This window comes from Branchiostoma lanceolatum, chromosome 10 (genome assembly GCF_035083965.1).
Source record: "Branchiostoma lanceolatum isolate klBraLanc5 chromosome 10, klBraLanc5.hap2, whole genome shotgun sequence".
Lineage (NCBI taxonomy): Eukaryota > Metazoa > Chordata > Leptocardii > Amphioxiformes > Branchiostomatidae > Branchiostoma > Branchiostoma lanceolatum.
Window position 1 is genome coordinate 12,634,172 of NC_089731.1, and position 21,120 is coordinate 12,655,291.

Here is a 21,120-nt window from a genome sequence, read left to right on the forward strand (position 1 = left end):
GATTATAAAGAGACATATCCAGTAAAATCAGCACAATCCTAATGTAAATGCTTTGTTGTATGTATGTATGTATCGTTTTTACCTGTGCAAAAATAAAGAAAAAAATTAAACTTGTAACACACCTTCAAGTTGTGAAGTTCACTGTACAAAAAATCCCATATGTCGCTTTGAGAAATGGCTGCAAAATTTTCATTGCTGTATTATTACATACATCCCACCTCCAGCCGTCATAACTTACCAAAAATTCAATATAGCTGTCATCCTCAGTCATACGCCCCTCAGTCTGCCCTTCTCAAAGCAATTTTCTTCTTCTGAGACAATCAAAACTCTACTGCCATTTCACTTTGTCCTGTACCATTCAGATAACGGATAATGACTGCTGAGCATCTCATCTAATATTGCAGCTTATCTGGACCAGTTTAATATCTTGTGTGTCTGTAATTTCTACCTGAATGAATAATTTCAACACTCTATGATATTTGGGAAAAAATCCAGACTTCTTGAATATCTAGCTCTTATACAAGATATATACATCACAACTTTTCATTGGCCACTTTTTGTTCAGCTGTCTGCTTACCAAACAGAATTATGAGAACATAACTCTGAGCTGAGTGATTGATTTCTTTTGCAGAACATATTTAACATCCGAGATGGTCCCTGCTTTATATCTACATGTAAGATATGACAGTCACGTTTATCGTTTGTCTGGTTCATCTATACCACCTCATCTCATGTCGTACCATCTGAAATGATGTTCCATAATTTTCCTCCTTGTGGCATCAGTCCAGACATGTAATATTGCAGGCATGCCAGACTTATTAAATGGCAAAATGAATGAAAGAATGCAGTTTCCCTGATTTCATATTGTACAATTAGTTTTCATCTTGATAAAGTTCCTTTTCCAATTAGAGTGTTCATGTATCACACAAGAGATAATTTTGTTTCTGTGCAAAAAATGATAGAGAGCATCTCATCATTGCATTTAATGTTGCAGTGAGAAAGATGACAAGGAACCTTAGTTTATGACTGTCCTTTTGTAAGGTTCTATGGAGTAGTCCCAAAACAACTGAGGCTACAGTCAGGGAGCCTTTACTTTGACATAATCGTATTAAGAGAGTTGGTTGGAATTCCCTTCTATCATAATTTGGAGCGTTCACACACTCGGATGGATCTTACACTGACAAAGTAGATGGATCACAAGCAATTCCGGAGGTCGAAAGCAGATGTTAAGTTTCTTCCCACATCTTTTAGTGTATAGGCCGGCGGTGGCCATCTCCATTTCTATAGCCCTTGGCCAAACTGGTCACTACAGTAGTAGTCTGGACCCCCACACGATAGATATTTCAGAGATTGGGGATCTGGCATCCAGGGTGCTATAGTAGGGGATAGTCTACTAGTCCGCTGGTGTGTGTTCGACTCTTATATTTACCTTTGCCAAGAAGGTTAATACTAGTAGTATATTTTTTCTCATATTAATTGCTGAGTGCTAAATGGAGAGAACAGTATACTAGTATACATGTACCCACGACCTTCCAAAAGCAAGGCAAACACTCTAAACCCCAAGGCCATTGCACCAAAAGTAGATGACTGGGCCGCAAAAGTAACCATCATCTACACAAGTGGTTTTCTGCAGCCTTAGATTTTATTCTGTTATCATTGTATGGTGACTGCAGTACTCAAACAGGCTGATAGGTGGCGTTAGTGAGTGGGCTAGCTGTTTAGGCACCCACCTACACCTGTAGGTATACAAAATGCACTGAAACATAAGATTAAGACTCCTGTGTGTTCTTCCCTCTCCAGTTCCTCCTGATCTTCAGAAAGGCGGCGGCGGGAGAGCTTCACGAGGACAGCGGGCTGGGGAAACTGGCCGAGCTGGCGGAGATAGACGTCGACAAGGAGGGAGTCAAGGGCGCCAGGGACTTCTTCTCCGCTAAGGTACTGTGTCTCAGGAAATACTGATATCATGAACCTGTATACATTTTCAGTTAATGATTGCACAATGTGGAATATGGACATTTGATAGCATTTAGAGCTTTTTTGCCTAACTAACTGATAAGTTTATAAACTGAAGAACTGAAGGTGGTCAAAATAACTAACTAGTTGAGCATGTGGCATTGGAGACTTGTTTCTCCCTAACAATATGACAGATATGGTGTTCGATAGACACGGCAGTTTGCTACATGATCTGAGATATTTTTCCCATGAAATAGACGTTTAACACAACACAACATTCTTGACATTTTTGCAGTGGATTTAAGCTTGCGGTTTTCGTGATGACCGCTTCACTTTGAACTTAAGTTAAAACTAGTGTTTCCATGTACAGTATGTGACTTTAGTGCTACTGTAAACTTAAGATCACCACAAACACTTCAATTTATTCTTGCTGCAAACTTAAATCACAGAAAACTTGAAGGCATTAATTTTACAGTAAAGGCGTTTACAGTACTATTCCTTAACCTTCTCCCTGCTGCCTAACTCTGTAACCAATAGGGAATTAGGTGCCAAACGGCTACCTCAGAGTGCTAAAGGTTACGTTTGACAAGTGCATAAGATGTATTCTCACAACAAAGTTTCTAACAGAATCCCAACTCTCCGTCCTGCACAGATTGAGGAACAGTCGAAGGGTGCGAAGTTCGAGGCGGAGATCAAGGCTGAGATGGAGGAGAAGAAGCGGGAGGCGGAGGAGCGCAAGATGAGGAGGCAGGCCTTCAAGGAGAAACAGGCTGCATTCATGAGTGCCTAGATAAACTTTAAACAAAACTCCTCAACAAGCCTGGGAGCCAGACTGATGTTGATGGTGTATATGGGAATTGTATAGTTGTGAGTCTTGAGGAAAGAGATGGGGTGCCCTCTGTACTATCGGTACTTTGTTGTTGGGTCCTAGACCGTCCTACTTCTTACTGGGTAGCCTGGGTACCACAACTAATCCTTCAGCCAGGGAAGCAAATTGCCCCGCCACACAACAGTTAACAGACGACCCCTAACTATCTCTCATGCTCGATAGACATTAGAGACCGGGTGCCAACTCTATACTGCATATGATGTGGCCTCCTCTGCCCAAACGTGGTTATCGTCCAGTGCAAGGGGTCTGGTATCCAGGCTACATAGTGGGAAACCCTTCACTATAATGTATAGTATACTGAGTGGAAGGATGTTTGTATTAAGCCAGACAGAATTAAGACCACTCTCATGACAAACATTCTTTCTCGCTATCTCCTTCCTCGAATTCTCCTTCCTCGAATTCTATCTTATCCATGCAGGTGACACACTCTACATATACCTGATGCTTATATTAAAAGAAACAAGCAGTGATTATTCTGTCAGTTATTGCTTTAGATTGATCTAGCTCCCAGGCTTGTTGAAAAACATGCTACTACTGCACATATCAGCTGCTTTCAGTCCCAGAGATGGTGCTGAGGTTTCAACTGACTTCCATCCTGCCTTCTGACAATCAGTAAACATGTGATATAACTACCCCCCTCCCCCTCCCCCACTTTAAAACACCACTGTACAAATTCTACATGGCTATAAGCATTGCCATCATGCCATTCTATATGGGACAGAAATCCACCTGTACAACTACAAGCCAGGACTTCTGTATAACATTGCTGTTCCAACATGTTGAAATCCTGTACCTACATACATTATTACTGGAGCTACAACTTTCAAGTCTGGCCTTCCCCCATTACCCTTTTCTGTTGTACTAAAGCATCTCTATGCCAATTCAATCTTATTTGCCTTACAAAGATGCAATGGCTGAGAAGACACTACACTAAGAAAGAACTATATCTCTGGTCTTCTTGTACATACGTACTACCTAAGCAAAACATTTGATATGTGCAGTTTTACTTTGAGATGACAGACTCTAGCTACTATTAGCTACATTTTACAATCCTTGCTGACTGCCTTACCACTATAGGGGTGACAGCTTAAACTGTCACTCCGTTCTTCCAAAAGAGTTACCCTTGTGGTGAAGATTTAGAAAAGAGAGAAGAGTTGTACAATTTATTTTTGATGAAACAGGAGTGGTTTATTGTTAATCCCGTGTGAATGACCCAAGGTCAAGGATAGAGAAGGATATTAGATGATTAATACATTCAATTTGGAATCTAATAGATAGGCTAAATAGGGGTGCTTTTTGCCTATAAAATGGTGGAGAGTTAGGCTAAATACATAATGTACCACTTTCTAGAACATTTCTGCAATGTGCTTCATGTCTACTAGGTATAACAATAAGGTGGGGAGTAACTAGATAACGATGCATATTATGAAATATATGTTGGTGTTTAAGTTTGATATGGATGCATTTCCAGATTTGCTAATCATTCCGTTGTTTGATTAAGTTGCTGATTGAATTATAATAATTATATCAACTAATATGTTTAACCAGATTTGACATTTGGGTTGAGGATATCTTTGTTATATTTAGTTATCTATCACAATATGAAAAGTTTGCACCGTAGATTGTTTAGGACATGACTAAAAGAGGTACAATAGAACATAAAACTGTGTTTGACACCTCTTTCTACCATTCCACACCTTGGGATTAATGTTATATAACTTATCACTATCAGGATACATTCATTAATTTGTTTTTTATCCATTTTAGAAGTAGGTTGTGTTAATTGAAGTACTTTCATGTACTCATTCCATGCAAGAGGGCTATAAACCATACGGTTTAACAGTTGCACTGGACTAAGATATGATTCAAAAATTGATTTCTTTGGTTTACTATTAGTTTTTGTACGTATTCAATATAAGAATGTTGTGTTGAAATTGTTGCTGTAGTAGTATGTTATGTTTCCAGATAAGATGACTGTCATTATATTCAGATTCTTGCAACTGCTAACAGCTTGCATTAGATGTGATATACTTCAAGCACCGCCATGCAGAATTCATGTGAACTGCACCAAGTTGTTGCCTTCTTTATGTTGCTTCCCCATGCATAGTATGAAAAAGCTACATGCTTATATGCTTCAAATCGATGAAAATATGTTGCAAAGCAAGCTCCAAAGACGAAAGGAGAACTGGGTGAAGGTTTCATGCCAACTTAAGTGTACAAAGCATGTTCACAAACCCCTTAGCCCTCATGCTATAGCTTTAGTAGAGGGTTGGAACAAGGAGGTTTAAATCTTTGATTTTAAACCTCCTTGGTTGGACAGACAATCAATTGAGTGCTACATTGTCTCTAATTCCAGCTTTGCCTTTGAAATTTCTTGGTGTAGATTCCACATTCCATTCTAATGTGAATGCCTCTTCCTTTCATAGGTTTGAGATTTGCTGTTCTTAAGAATTAATTTGATCCTATTTGACCTGCTGTAACCAAGCTAATGTAAGTATCAGGAGGATCAGTTGTGGACTACTACAACCATAACTATGAGCTTTAGCTAGCTGCTATGTCATGGAAAATGCACCCAGACCTTATAATGCCTTGACCATTTACATGCTAGTCATAAAGGCAACACAGCAAAACTTCCCTACTCTTTCCATAGACTATTTTTGAAGCTATGGTATACAAATCTGTATCATATTTTGGAGAAATGTTGCTCATTGTTAGAATTGTGATGTGAATCCACTACGAATGATTCAGAATTCAGGATATGGTACAGAGTATAGTAGCACTAATGTCATGTCAGAGAATGAGAGAAAATACTTTTCTTGAAATGTACGACCACTTTGTGACAGACATCTAGAGTGGCAAGCCGCAAGTGATAGAGTAAAGTAAAGATATCCTTATACATTTCAAGCTCAGACAAGAAAGTTCAACTATGCTTTCCATGAACTGTGCCTTCTGCTTAAAACACTATATGCTAATATCCAAGATGTCTCATGAATGATAGGACACTTCACTTGTATATGTTGTGTTCGTGATTTGTTACTAGAAAGAGAGTTTTCATGCTTATTTGTCTCTGTATAGTATCTGTACTATTGCTAACATTAATTTCTATGATATTTGCTGATGTTGGTTGCAAGATTTGCTGGCCAATAAACTTTTGTGTGGGTGATACAGACCTCAGCACAGACACTGCAGTGACTCTTGTCTTTATTTGTGATTGGATAAGTGTATTTTAAATGATGTACAGCATCACCAGTTTTTCAAATGGTGGTGCTAGTTGCTAGTACACAGTTCAATGCAACAGGAGTATGCTAACGTGACTAGCCTCATGTACAATGGTGCAGCAAAGAGGTGAGAAAGCTATTGGATTCAATACAAGTAACGGTTATAAAACACCATAAGTTAATACGTGTAGTATCAGTTTGCAAAGTTGTATCAATTTTCCATTCCCAGTTGATGGTAGATTATCCTGTATGTGGCACTGAAGCGCCGCCTAATAAATCGTGATAGTACTGCAGCCTTGGACGGGCGGAAGATGCACTTGTTTTGCCTGCCTTGTTGATCAAATGTGTGTGTGACTTGAATTTGTCAAATTTCCAAGATGGTGGGATGTGGGGAATTGTGAAACAGGTTTCGCGCTAATGGCGAACATATAACTACTAGCCTATACGTACATGGTAACACTTGCAGGCAAGTCGTTCCAATGGCTGCCTAACTATACGAATCATTTACTAGCGGTGCGCAGCTATAATTCTCAATTGAAATGTCTTTGGTTTAGGTGAGAAAAGCAATCTGTAACGCAGTTTCTAGTAGATAATAATTAGGCAGCTCTGATTCCTCAATGGCATAGAGTAAGCAAATTTAAAACCGTGACAGATCCTTCTTGCTGTTCATGCGATCTGTTAAATTCTGCCGAACTATACGATCACTTATCTGGTCTTCGATAAGCGACATCTAGCGGTTATGTAACAAAGTTCATTCCACCGATATTCGATAAAAGACTCCTTGTCATTTTCCTTTTAAGCGGTTTCTGTAGTTATGTTATTCATCGTGATACAATCAACTGTAGTGGTGCTTTAACGATGACAACATGATTAGATTGGTCTAGGAACTTTCGTAAATTTGCCATTGCGCGTGTAGTATCCTTTTTAGTCACTAGAGGTCGCCTTGGAATTACCACGCCATCATCAAATCCAAGGCCTGTGAGAAAAACGAAGACATGTGATCTAAAAACGTTCCTGTATTCTGACAGGGAAAGTGAATCTATGGAAGCGGACAAAACATTGTTGCATTAGCTCAACGTCTTCTTATATGATTATTTCGCCAAAAAAGACTGAAATTCGGATGTGGTAGCCCTTCAGAAAGTGTCTATTTATAGGAGATATACAGATATACACTCGGTAAACGCGAAGGAAACATATTTACGACATAATATGGCCTAGTTTTGTTCGTCGATATGTCTTAGATATCATCATCATTTATCTTGAGTGGTTACTTTTCGAAATAAAGTCAAATAAGCCTCAAAATGTCAAACCCTTAGTGAGCCTTTCGCCCTTTCCCCATTCCCGAAAAGACGAAATTTGGCAATTTGACGGTCGTCTTAGTCACTTTTCTGGTCGCGGCCGAGAGCGGTACTGCAGATAAGGCTCTGCAAGGGAATACAGTCTCTACTTGTAAAACTGCGAAATATATCAGACGTTAGGCTTAAAGGAAGTGAAAACTTTCCAAAACACGTTCGTACATCTTCATATACATTTACATGAGCTTTAAGACTCTTTAAAGCACTAGCTGACATAGATATGATCGATTTTAGGTGGCGCGCGAGGAGCCGCATGTTTTTCCCTGACCGCCCATTGAAGCGCCGCCTATATTTCTGTACATATATCACTTTTTGAACGTAATGAGTATAGAAGAGTGAAGAATATATGTGGTCATCATGCACTCTCCAAGACAACTTTGGCCTTTAGTCCTCAGCTGATTATCTGCTTGCATGATAATATCTGGACACCAGATTACAAAATGATATAACAAGGACATACAAATTGAATCTATAGCGGACAAAACATTGTTGCATTAGCCAAACGTCTTCTTATTTCGCCAAATAAAACTGAAATTTGGATGTGGTAGCTCTTCAGAAAGTGACAATTTATAGGAGATGTACACTCGATCACTTCTAGTGATAAATGCGAAACATATTTATGACCTAATATGCCATTGTTCTGTTTGTGTTATGTCTTGAATATCATAATTATTCATTTTGAGTGGTTAGTTTTCGAAATAAAGTCAAATAAGCCTCGGAATATCAAACCCCTTTGCGAGCCTTTCGCCATTTCCCAATTCCCAAAAAGACTGAAATTTGGCAATTTGACGGTCTTAGTCACTTTTCAGGTCGCGGCCGAGAGCGGTACTGCAGATAAGGCTCTGCAAGGGTATACAGTTCCTACTTGTAAAACTGAGACGTTAGGCTTAAAGAAAGTGAACACTTTACAAAAAACGTCCGGACATCTTCATATACTTTTACATGAGCTTTGAGACGCTTTAAAACACTGATTGACACAAATATGATCGATTTTAGCTTCCGCGCGAGGAGCCGAATGTTACGCCCGGACCGACCGTTGAAGCGCCACCTATATTCATGTACACATCACGTCTTGAACGTAATGAGTAGGTTAGAAATAGATGTGGACATCATCAACTTTCCCAGGACAACTTTGACCTTTTCCTCAACTGACTGTCCGCTTACAATATGAATATCTAGACACCAGATCACAAAATCATATAACAAGGACATACATATTACACTGGTTATATAGACTTGTTTACCCAAGACACTGTACTGTGTGCCCAACATTTAACAACTTCACGTTGACTCAAAGTGCATGTACAGTGTAACGTTAACGTTACAGATGAAAAGATACCGAACCTTAAAAGCGCTGTCAATACAATTCCAGGCTGACAGGGGTTAAAACAAGTCTGTGTGACACATATTGATTAAACTGATATAATTGCTTCATTTAATTTGCCAGCATTCTTCCTGCCGTCTGGCTTTCCCTTGTTATCAATTTGTTAGACTTAGAGTACAACATGCTTCTCTTACGCAGCTTTAATCGTCCTATCGGATGGGGACGTAAAGCCGGCGGCTTTAGGGCGTCAGACTTCTGCACGTAAAAGAACCCAACACACTTATCGAGAAGAGAAGGGGTGACTCAGTGCGCTTGGTCAAAAACACGCGAGCCGTAGCGAAGCCGCATTGCACTACTAGCTAACGAAAAAGCGCCATGCTTCGTTCTCAGTCTGAGATCCGACCGCTTTACCTTTTCTGAATACATGTACTCTTATTTTCAGATGTGGCCCATTGCTCTATTGCTTCACTGATTGGGGTTTCTAGAATTAGAATCGTATCACTGCATCACCAAGCGCTTGGTTACTTGGTTGTATATGTGTATTGAAGTACTTGAACGTAAGGGAGGCAGTACACTGATTTGCACCTTTGGTTGATTTTTGTATAGAAATTTTATTGAATATGTTAACCTGTCTGAATGAGTGACACTTCCTAGCAAGATACCTGACACATTTTTTTTCTTCAAATGTGCATAGCAAACTGTCAACTCTTTCATGCCTCATATCCTGATTCCGGTATAAGCCGGAGGCATATACCCAGTTTCCTCTGGATCTGCTGATCCTCCCAAATAGACATCAGAGGTTCATTTCAGCTTTGAAACTCTCAACTCCAAATAGCAAATAGGTTCTATTCAACAATAGAACCACTTTAGTTTATCCAATAATCATCCTTAGGCCATAGCCATCGAATTTTAAGGCTTACACTAGTTACAGTCCCTTGCAAATTTCGACTCGAAAAAAGATGGGCAAATTTTCAATGCAGACCCTTAACCTTGTAACAAGGATTGAAATGACAAAACATGGCATCACAGCCAAACCTTTTATCGCTATAAAGTGCAGGAAGTGACACAAGGTAAGCCTTGTATCACTTACCAACTACACTCAAGGCTACTATACCACATGTCATTTAACTACCGAGCTAGTGTCACTTCTACAATTAAAATTTAGGCTACCATTTTTTATAAATCAAAATCAGCGCTCGCAAGGGTGTGAACCACATAAATATTTGCTGTGGCCTAATAAGACTACATTACAGGTAAACCTTCATATACTGCGCTTCAAATATGAGAAGTCATTTCTGGGTTGCCTGTCCGCTACTTTTGTGCATGTCAAGGGAAAAAAATGGCTCACGAAACATGGACAACCACAAGACAACCAACTTGGCACATATACTTTAATGTACAATATGAACAAGGTGTAACATAACTCTGTACAGAATGATTTCTTCTATGAAACCGTCTCCTAGAGAAACTTTAAGACCCTTTATTTCAGAAATGCACCGGTCTTCTTAATTCATCTCTCAAGTTGTCTGGAAAAGGTCATTTATCCACGACAGTATAAAGGTGTTTTCTGTTAGTCACTGAGACGTCAAGAACAAAATCAACATAATTTTGTATTCACAATATCATACAATCATTACAATTTCTCATGATTCAACAAACTCTCTATATGTACAAGAGCTACAAAAAAAAAGCAACTTTTTTTCGTTAAGCAACGTTTTTGCCAAGACCTCTAAGGGTTGCGTGATAAAACTTAGGGAACTTTTCAATCATAAATCTGCTACTTTCGTTTAATAAGTTCAATCTTCGTGTTAAACATTTTCAAATGTTTCCACTAGTTTGGTTAAGTACCGTTCAAAGAAAAAAAAAATGATTTGGCGATTTTTTAAAACTCTCCCCTGTAGTCTTAGGGTTAATAATATGACCAGTCTCCTTTGAGTCAGGCTCTTGGTAATATAATAACAAAAAACTTCAGAATAAGACCCTGACATTCATGTACTGCATGTCAGTCTTTGGCACTTTTACAATGTCTATCACACTTCGACTAATGGCTATGTTTGTTTGCAGTGTTCCATAGATATACAACATAGATATATAGAGACATATCGCGGCACCACTGTGTGACTACAATACTAAGCTATCCTCATACAGAGGTAAGGTTGCCATACCCTGGTCCGCATTCTCACTTTCTCCGCTATGGTACCATTCACGATCAACTCAAAACAGTACTTAAAAGTACGGTCTCTCTCTCGTACATACAAAACTGGAGAATCTCTTATGCCAACTGCAGTCACTTACAAATGTACCATACGCAATCTTTCTGAGTTACCACACAGCTCTGTACACATCCCAAATGGTCCCTCTACCTAGCATTAAGCTAAACCCTGCAGACTTCTGAGTTGGGAATGACTCAGAACAAGTACAAATTGCACAGCTAACATCTTCTATAGGCAACGCTTGCCACCCATTAAGTTTACAGGCACTACAGTTGACGAATACGGCACTAGGTTCTCTCTTCACGTAGAAACAACGCTTTCGACATCGGTACATGCAGTGCTTGTGTGATTGCAGAGATCTGTGGAGCTAACACTATCGCTAACTATTGCTCCCCTTGTCAATTTTAAATTCCAGGGCGTTCGCTAATCATTTCCTTCCGGTAAGGTAAATGTTGAGAGTATAAAAGGGTTTCTGTAGTGTTCCATGCATGCGTCTTTAGTTGCAGCATTGCATAGCTAGCTCTTCTGTGTAGAGAGCTACACCCTCAGCAGCAATGTCCTAACAATGTCTGTTTGTGTATTGCCGGGTCGCGGCTACCCCTCCAGGAGGTATACCACGACCTCGTACACCGCCATCATGGTCGCAGTGTTCGGGATCTGTCGGACCAGCTGTGTTTTCAGTCCGCTGTACAGGGCGCGGTAGCCTTCCTCCCGTGCAACAGTCGTAACCGTCTGGAAGAACCCACGGTACTTCTTCCCTTCCTGTCGTAACCTCGTTCTTACCACCTCTGTAGCAACAAGAAAGGGACGACATCTTCAATTAGTAACCTGTACATTATTCATATCTACATGGAAAAGGTACTATAAAAAAGGACCTCCTTTCATGTAAGCGAGCCATATACGCTAAGTGATAATCTGTCCACTGTTCGATTTCTAATATATCAGCTGTCAAATATCTTCAAAACCATATTTTCTCTGCACTTTCAACACTCAAATGTTAAAGGTTGCACAAATCAAACGTTCCTACCTGGCTTAGAAAGACAGTGGCGAAATGCTATTTTTTTGTTCCTAAGTTAATGACATACTTCTGAAACAGTATGGAAGTTAAACACACTCCACTGCCAGTGGACTAGCCCCCTGCTGCAGAGATTGCACCCCAGTGTGGCCCAGGGCTACGTAACGGAGATGGGCTCCACCCTATACACCTTATGGTGTGGGAGGATTTTAACTCTAAGGGTTAATGACAAAGAACTCACCATGAGGATAAGCTATGCAGGTGGCCAGTGACTTCGATACAGCTGCTACTCCCATGAACTCCACAAAGTCGTGCCAAGTCTTTTCACAATCACAACATCTGTTCCGCGCTATCATCTGCTTTATGTGCTCATAGATCACAAAATGAATCACAGTCTCAGAGATCCCCGCGTACGACGCAGTAACTCCACGGTAAAATCCACGCAGCCCTTCCCTGCCGTAGGTTTTCCGCACGCAGTCCCTAACCGTCAGGTTGTCTCCAGTTTTCCTGTCAATCAATAGAAACCAAGTTTAGCACAATATCGATTCATATTCAACAAAATATTCTAAATCTTCTATGTTTTCTGGTGACATTGCAGGAAGTATAGCCAAGTTAAGTTCACTATGTTATTACGATAAGTTCTGCATACACACAATGACAATACCATTTTGAAGCCAATGTTTCTCTTCCATTTTTGATTGTTAAATAGCAAATTAGAATCATCATATCTTTCATTACACAATGCAATATTCAACATTACATCATCGAATTGCTTCAAACAATTGATTTATGATTGTTTAGAGGCATATATGATTGTTTCATCCCAAGGCAAACAAGCGATGGAATACTTTATGTAAATCTACATATCACTAGTACATGATATCAATTGAAACCATTGGTTCTAATATCAGAAGCAGGCACAGCAGGCACACCAACTCATTTCGGGCCCTACTGTCAGTTGATTCAATCAGGCATTGCAGGCCAAAAAGCATAGCAACAGCAAATCATCTCTTAAGAGCCACAAATCCATATTTAGCTCAATTATTGCAGAATTATTGCAGAATTTGGGTAAATTTGAGGAACACAGAATGGTGAAATGGTAGATGCCGTACTGTGCCTGCCTAGAATGGTTCAAGGTCGAGTTGACGTACTTCTGGTCCAGCTGCAGTCTGGTCTTCACATACCAGATGGGGTTGGTGAGTGTGCAAGCTGTGAAACCTGGGAGGGGGAAAAAGTAACAAATTCAGAACTACAGTCTAACAATAAACAAAACAGTGATGTTCATCTGGTCATTTGCATGCATAAACAGTGTCTCCTACAATCATCCAATACCTACATCTACACTTGACCAAAAATACAAGCCAAGGTTTTGTAAACCAATCATACTTTCTTGCATTTTGTAATAAAATAATTATCAATATACAGTAGTCACTGCTAGGGAAAGCCGATCACTTGTTTTTGCCAAAGAAAAAGGGTGCAAACAGCCTAAGTATCTTTTGCAAGATCTCCCATTCAAGCTTTTAACCTTTCAACCAAAACACAAAGATGTTATTGTCAACAACTGGGGTAAGCCTACTGAAGACTTGTCTCAATGCCAAATGCAAGGATAAAAAACACCTTTGTTCAGAAAGCCCCGCACACGCCCCTTTTTGTTCCTGACATTTACATAAGGTATGATGTCAGACCTTGGACATTTGCCAAGGGAACAAACAAATCAATATGTCTGGCACAAAGGTGGCTTTTCACAGGCCTTATATTTCATGTCCAGTAGAGGGGTCCAAACTTCAATCATGACACGCACATGGAAGGTGCTTGTCACATGCAATTAGGCATTTTTGTCTGGGAGTCTCGGGGTAGACTTAAGGTCAGGGCAATATTTATTCTAGTTGCTGCACCTTAAACCCTTGCGGGCAAAGTCTTACAAATGGGCAATACTTTATTTCGGTTGAGCATATCTAAAACATTACATCAGATTCAAATCTTGTATAGATTCAGCTCACAATTGTCACAATCATAATAGCATGAGAAGGTCCGCTTATGATGGAAGAATTTCCAACTCTTTGAATACACTCACCAGGAAGACAATTATAGGCTCCACATAGTTAACATTTTTACCCCTATCGTGTTGTCTACCTTAATGCCCGAGGCGAACACAGTAAAATATGTCTACACCTGAGCAGATAGATCTACACCTAAAGGGGACTTTCCACTAAATGATCACGTTAAATCAGGCATTGAGCTGAAAATGGACAGTTACCTGCAGTCATTGCAGAGCACATGTGGACGGCACTGGACTCGTATTTCAAGTGTCTGTTGAAGAACTTCTTGGCCTGAGCGTAGGTGCCAAAATAAATGGCTCTGTAGAGAGTGGACAAAGCCAAAACAACCAGTTACACAATGTGCAAAGAGACTACATAGTGGAAATCACAAATCATTGTATAACTATTCGCTAAAATATATTTCCTTTTATTCTGTTTTTATAGTCTATATCTTAGTTGAAGAATATTCTCTCTAGACTAGTAAAAAATGCCAGAGTTCAACAAATTCTGAAGTCAAATGGGTATCAGATATAAACGTCTCATGGCTTATTACATTTTACAAAGTAACGATGAAAATAGACGAATGAAATAAGCCACACTGAATTTACACGCTGCACAAGCTTTTCAACCAACTAGAAATGAGAATCATCCACCGAATCCATGTGAGAAGAAAACTCCATTCTATAACATCATCATACATGTACATTCTATCTATCTTTACAATACATATGCATGGAAAAGATAGCTTATTTGTGATGCCAAAAAATTATCCATGGACCTATTTTGCCTATGAGCCAGGTTTAGCCAGAGAAAAGCAAAGCTAATCCCCACAGCGTACGTATTAACCATTCCAGTGTTAAGCCATAGGGATTAGAATTAGAGGTAGGATACTGATAAAAACAGCCAACAGCCAGGATGTAATAATGTCAAGCCCCCTCTCCTATAACCTCACAGCAGCAGCACGTTTGTAAAAAAAATACCCCTCAATTTTTTAACACAAGTTCCAAAACAGAAATTTGGCATATCATCACCTCTTGATCCAATGTTCAACAACACAGGATCAAAAGATATCCCAAACATATCTCATGGAGTTGTTTCACCAAAAACACATTAATACAGTCACCATGTTTCCCCTGTTAGATACACATAATCTAATAAAGCCGACAATTTTTTGTTACAACTGTCCCAGCCAACGATAAAGTCTGTTCATTGCCCAGTATATCAGTGCTGGTATATGTATCTAATGGGAGAAACAGGGTGCCAAAACATTGTCACAAAGAAGACAACATATTCATAATATCTGTTTTGCATTTTATCTGTGCTACCGTATGTAAAACAGCCCACTCACGCTTAACTAATGCGAGGGACGGAGGGAATTGCCATATTCCCTATGATATTCCTTGTATCCTCCATATTCCAATGCCACCAGCTGAGGAAAAAAAACACCACTTCCAAAGCAGCCATGCACAATCACAACCTTCCCTTAAAATAACCAAGACATTAAGCAGTGCGTGATCTTTACTGTTAAAAACAAGGTTAGCACTCCCCATCTATATTACTGCTTCCATATAAAATGTAATTGGAATGGTGTACACATTGCCCAAAGCTCCATAGGTCCAGCTATTTGAGGGTTTTTTTATGCATCAGAAAGATCTGCTGTTCATGGTTGTCTCTATGTTTATTTTCACAACAACATGCTTTGCACAAAAAGATGTTGAAGTTTAGATCAAAGTAGGAGGACTGTAAAATATAGAATGAGCTAAGGGCTGTGGTACATGGCACACATCAAAGGTGATTTTTACATTGGATTCACAGTGAACGGTTAAAAACTTGCCAAACGTGAAATAAAAGCCACACTATATCCCGACCTATAGCAATACAGTTGTACGTAGATCCCGTTATAGAAATCATGCAGAGGGGAGGGGTAGAGAATAGAACCACACGGTGTGTCAAACTGATAATGAAACTCAGTGGTGAAGGTTAGATATCAACAAAACCAAAGTTGTGTTTATTTGTGAACAGAGTAGAAAATAAAAAGTGTTGGTCCTGGATACTGGGCATCATACATAGAATAGGGACAGAGTCGAGAGGAGCCTTGTCTCAAATCAGAATGCGACTTACCTGGATGGTGCAACTCCCACCAAGTTCGGCCCCAGACCCTTGAACAACGCCAACACACCTTCATTCTCCACAATATGTCTGCAAAAAAACAAAGACATTCTCATTAAAAATCAGGCAGTTTATTTCCACTCAAGAGTAGTCTTTCTACTGTAAATTCATTAAAAAAATACTTTTATTTATAGAAGGTTTGAACTTAATTCAGTTCAACAGTTGCAAACAAATACCCATTGCAGATTTATGTTTTCTTGAGTAAAAATATATACTTCTCACTGCTTGTAAGATATAGTATATTTGACTGATATCTAAATGCTGAGTGACTGCAGAAAAGATATCAATTTCAGGGTTAACTTCAATCCTCAGCAGTTAATAAATAGCCAGCTTATTTGACTGTCACCTCTGGTGAGGTCACATGTTGGTTTGAAGCCAAATATTATGGTCGTGGCCTTCACATGGGCGGTGCGTGATCGAAGGGACCGTTGCTATTGGTCAGCCAGCTTACTGGCTTGGACTTTCAACAATGTCTTTACGTAAGTGGCGCCTGCTTTGAAAATTCCACAGTTCACCAAAACAATTTACATTACTGAGGAAGAGCGTTGGCATGATTAATGTGCCCCCATACACATAGCTATACAACTTTTAGTTAGCACTTTTATAAAGAATGTTAACATCGTAGTCTACAAAGGGCAACTACTGCTAGCATCATCAGTTTGCTTACAATCACATGAAAAATAAAACTTTATTTTCTTAATGAGCATACTCGGCGGCCGGGCAGTATAAGTATTAGAAAGACTTGTTCTCATCCAAAATGTTCACCAAAAGATTCTCCAAATTTGAGGTAGGGGTGTGTATTCACAATTGTTAAAAAAAATGTCCTAAAACACCAGAACACCCCAGGCCAGTATCCTGAATGACTTTGGCTAGGATATTTTAGGATGGGCATATGGCCAGTCGGCTCCTCTTCCATGGGCTATTTTAGGTGCACCAACGTCAGCACGCCCCAGCAGGGTGATGGAAAAGTTTGGACATCCCCTGATACCGATATTGGCTTTTGTCCAGGGAACTGATGGAAAAGTTTGGAGGTCTCGACCTGGTACTGGTATTGCCTTAGCCTTAGCAACTTAAGCAAGTGAAATTCTTGCTGTGGTGGGCACAAAGTCAGACAGCATGTCCAAATTATTTGTGGAAAATACAGGTGTTTGCAAGATAATCGCGCCTCTTATACAAATGTAGATATTCAAGAATACAAGTTATATTTGCGTGCTTATTTCAGCATTTTTGGATCCCCTATTTCTGATATGAAGTTAACTCAAGAACATCCCAGGAAAAGCTACTTAACTAACCTTGGAAAATGTTCATCAACATAGAATGATATGACCTTTTGAGAATGTCTTTTTTTCCTGAAGGGCCTCAACTAATTAGTGTACCAACATATTTTGAAGCTGAGAAGCTGCATTTCTAGTGGAAGTGAAAAAATATTGAGAATCATCACAGAATAATAAGTGACATGAACACAGACTTGTGACCATCTGACGAAACATCACAAGACCTTAGCAACTGGTACCAGCTGTGGGACAAGACTGCGCGCTACTCCCATATCAGGGTTGGTGCTTACTGCTACTCCTGACTACATTCCATCCCTTTACAGCTAGGTCGTTCTAACCATGTCAGATCCAAAAGGAATTGATTGATCTACCACAAAACCTAACTGATTTTCAAGACTGAACAAAACTTTTGAAGGCACTGAATGATTAAATTTGTCACAACTGCAACAGTCTAAAGACAACTGGTTTTCCATGTGAAGTTACACAACTGCCACACAGGCTAGTTCCCATTGGACAAAAACAGTACAGACAATTACAGAAGTTCCTTTAGGGCTTAAACATGTTATACAACCACAGTATTTCCTATGTTATACAACAATGAGAAATGCCCATGCCAATCTGTGGACATTGTGAACTCTCCCAGATACAATAAACAGTGTCCAGCAGGCCTATCCAATCAGCGACCTGAGGAGTGTTTGCTTAGGTCAAACTCAGGACAGCTCAAACTGACCACTCCATGTGACCAACATGTGACATGGCAATCCCTGCCCCATATTAAGGTCATATGGGGCTAAACTGACCACTCCATGTGACCAACACCTGACATGGCAATCCCCGACCTACATCAAGGTCTTCATAGGGTCAAACTGACTACTCCATGTGACAAACACATCACGTGGCAATCCCTGACCTACATCAAGGATTCAAGGTCTTCATAGGGTCAGACTGACCACTCCATGTGACAAACACATCAAATGGCACTCCCTGACCTACATCAAGGTCTTCATAGGGTCAAACTGACTACTCCATGTGACAAACACATCACATGGCACTCACTGACCTACATCAAGGATTCAAGGTCAGAACTTTTCCACTTGCTTTGTGCATCATCGGCATCTGATAAGTATTGAACCATCTGATAAGTACTGAACGTCGAGGTGTCAAAGGTAACATTATACTATTTTTTTCTAATTAATTGATTGATGGTGCTTACTTTAGGATTTTAGTGTTGGTCCTGGATACTGTACACATGAACGAATGAATGATTGTAATATTGCAACATCTTATTTTTTCAGTCCTTATCGTTGCATTTTTCAATGTTTACCTTGCAGTCTTTCTTGATACCCAGCCCAAACTTGTTCTTTACAGCTATGTAACAGGTAACATGAATGCAGAAACAGAAGACTTACCTAATACACTGTACTATTCCAATAGACGGCCTTGCTGTTGTGACGAACGCTTCTGTGCTGGTCTGGGCACATGTGCTGAGCTGAACGATGCCTGCGGGCGTACCGTGGCCGTTCTGAAGTCCGGCCAGGAGGACATTCGACGATGGGAACGTATATACTGAGGACTGTAACCGCGTTTTGACTACTTCTAGAGGGCAAGTCAGAATTGCACCGGCAGTTCCACCAGCTCTGTAAGAGTCAAGAGGAAAACAAAGTTGAAACAAAGCATTATAGAACAGTTACATTGATGAAGATTAGACACCCAGGTAATAAGTTATGCAAGTTAACAGTTACCCAAGCAACTGGATAGATTTTGATAACAGTCACATTGACAAGCTTACAGATCTTATATCATATCTCTTCATGTAAACATGATACAGTGTATTTTGTTGCTGGACTACAAATATTGACCGACCATTACATGATCATTTCCAATATCTACCAAGTTGCTGCATTATATAGTAGAGTGGATTCATTCCTCAAGCTAACCGACATCTTTCACACCGCAGTCGTCCCTCAGTAAGACATCTGAAGCTACATAGTTCCTGTGTAGAACTTTTATTCAGTCTAGTACCACGACCGGTTTCGCATGACAGCTTCTTCAAGTGTACAGACTAAAATCTGACCGGTTGCTGCATATTATAGAACAGTGTTCCAAAGTAAATGTGGATTCACAAAACATACTGCCATTACAGATTCATCTCACTTGCCACGTGAGTCCAAAACATGCTTGTTTGCTAACCCCCTGAAAAATGAGCCACTCCTTATTTGCTTAGTACACAGTCATGGCTGTATTTTGTGTGTGTGGCCTTTCACTCCAAAAAAGGGAGAAACCTGAGATGAAGATACAAATATGAGATTAGATTGTCCTTGGAACATCTTTAGAATAAAGATCGATACATTCGTTGGGTTCGTCTGTTCTGGTATGTCGAGCAAATTTAAGTATGACAGGAAATGGAATTTTACTGGATTCTTCAGTATCTGATTCATTCTTTCCATTCATGTCTAGCATATATCCCGTTCACAATTAATCAAAAGTTCTCACTGCATAGTATAAACAGTCTAGACTTCCTTTCTCTCTTGAGACATTTGACAAGCAAGTTCTTTTTTGAAAAAGTGTATCATAACAAAGACCCTATTGTTGTGCTAAATTTATTCAACTGTACAGACCTGACGTTATATGTAATCGCCTGCTGTTTGTGTTTTACTCAACACCAATCAATACTTGCATCAGCATAGTGTGGGGTTGTGTGAAATAGTTAGCCATTATCCAAGATTACACCATTTCTCAACATTTCTGATGGCCCTTGCCATCCCATGACCCGCCCCCCTCCCCACCCACAAAGCCTGTTTTTGTGCAGTGTGAATTTCTTTTGATAAAAAAGCGGGCAATCTTTAGTCCAATAACAAAATACATTTTTATATGAAGAGAAACGATATGATCTGTAGAGATCTAGTATCAGTCATCAGTATCAAATAAATTACTAGTATTGCACGATTATGTTACAATTCATAAACAAATTATTTTTCAAACGGCCCCTCCCCCGTCTAGGGCCTTCGTCTCCAGCTCCGGAAATTTCCACTGGTTTGTTTTTCTTGCAGAATACAACTGCTTCGCCACATGAAACTATGCTTCTGTTGTCTCTTTATAATGTTTCTTTTTCTAAAATTCGCCTGGTTTGGAAAATTTTACCAGCTAAAACGTTGAGGATACTGAGAGCCAACCCAAAACATGTGTGACGTTTTGTCTATAATTTTACAGTTTTTCTTCCCTCAGAACAAGAGTAACAGGTCGACTTCTTCTTTCGTACGAAACAAACTAAAGGCCGAACAAAGAGGGGAAGAAAAGAGACCAAAAATACTACATTACAGTGGCGGGAATTTCCATGACACACGACACCAGTACTGTATACTATTCAGTAAACGTTCGAAACAGGACGGCCCGAGTTGGCGAGATTCATGCGTTACTTTCTCGGGAAATATTTCGTTATATTTCTCATTTTTAGGTCAAAGAGCTTCCACTAACCCTCCAGCAATCAGATGGATGGCAGGGTTCCGTTGTGTTGTCATCTTTTCTCATTTCTGGGCCGAGAATCTAGTAGAATTCACGTCCAGGTCTTCTGGTCCACGAGTCGTCTTATAAAATAAATCCCACAAAGACGAGAGCACGCAGAATGGGTGAATGGCGCGCTCTGATTGGTCGAAATTTAGATTATTCAAAAT

General features: G+C 39.7%; 2 protein-coding genes across 3 annotated transcripts in view; one reads left to right on the plus strand and one right to left on the minus strand.

Moving 5' to 3' along the window:
- LOC136443668 (EF-hand domain-containing protein D2-like) overlaps window positions 1–2,750 on the plus strand; it is a 41,566-nt gene extending 38,816 nt beyond the window's left edge. Inside the window, exons 3-4 of the mRNA XM_066440989.1 lie at window positions 1,801–1,935; window positions 2,606–2,750. Of these exons, the coding sequence (XP_066297086.1) occupies window positions 1,801–1,935; window positions 2,606–2,743 (273 nt within the window). The 3' untranslated portion in view covers window positions 2,744–2,750. The remainder of the gene's footprint in view (window positions 1–1,800; window positions 1,936–2,605) is intronic.
- A 7,366-nt stretch (window positions 2,751–10,116) lies between these two features.
- On the minus strand, window positions 10,117–21,057 carry LOC136442836 (solute carrier family 25 member 36-like). Of its 2 annotated transcripts, none has more exons than XM_066439794.1 (7): window positions 20,924–21,057; window positions 18,859–19,086; window positions 16,128–16,205; window positions 14,225–14,325; window positions 13,119–13,185; window positions 12,209–12,474; window positions 10,117–11,740 (listed from the first exon to the last, which is right to left on the minus strand). In XM_066439794.1, the coding sequence occupies exons 1-7, from the start codon at window positions 20,965–20,967 to the stop codon at window positions 11,547–11,549; spliced, it is 978 nt and encodes a 325-aa protein (XP_066295891.1). In that variant the 5' UTR covers window positions 20,968–21,057; the 3' UTR covers window positions 10,117–11,546. The 2 variants fall into 2 exon arrangements, with proteins under 2 accessions (XP_066295891.1, XP_066295890.1); XM_066439793.1 differs by having other exon boundaries at window positions 13,080–13,185.
- Between the last annotated feature and the right edge of the window lie 63 nt (window positions 21,058–21,120).

What these genes read in the sequence shown, in the direction of transcription:
- LOC136442836 (XM_066439793.1), bottom strand. Translation starts at nt 20,967, where the DNA reads ATGACAACACAACGGAACCCTGCCATCCATCTGATTGCTGGAGG. An exon ending in GTGGGAGTTGCACCATCCAG is followed by an intron (nt 14,326 to 16,127) that starts GTAAGTCGCATT and finishes CACTCTCTACAG; the next exon opens with AGCCATTTATTTTGGCACCT. An exon ending in GTGCTCTGCAATGACTGCAG is followed by an intron (nt 13,186 to 14,224) that starts GTAACTGTCCAT and finishes TCCCCCTCCCAG; the next exon opens with GTTTCACAGCTTGCACACTC.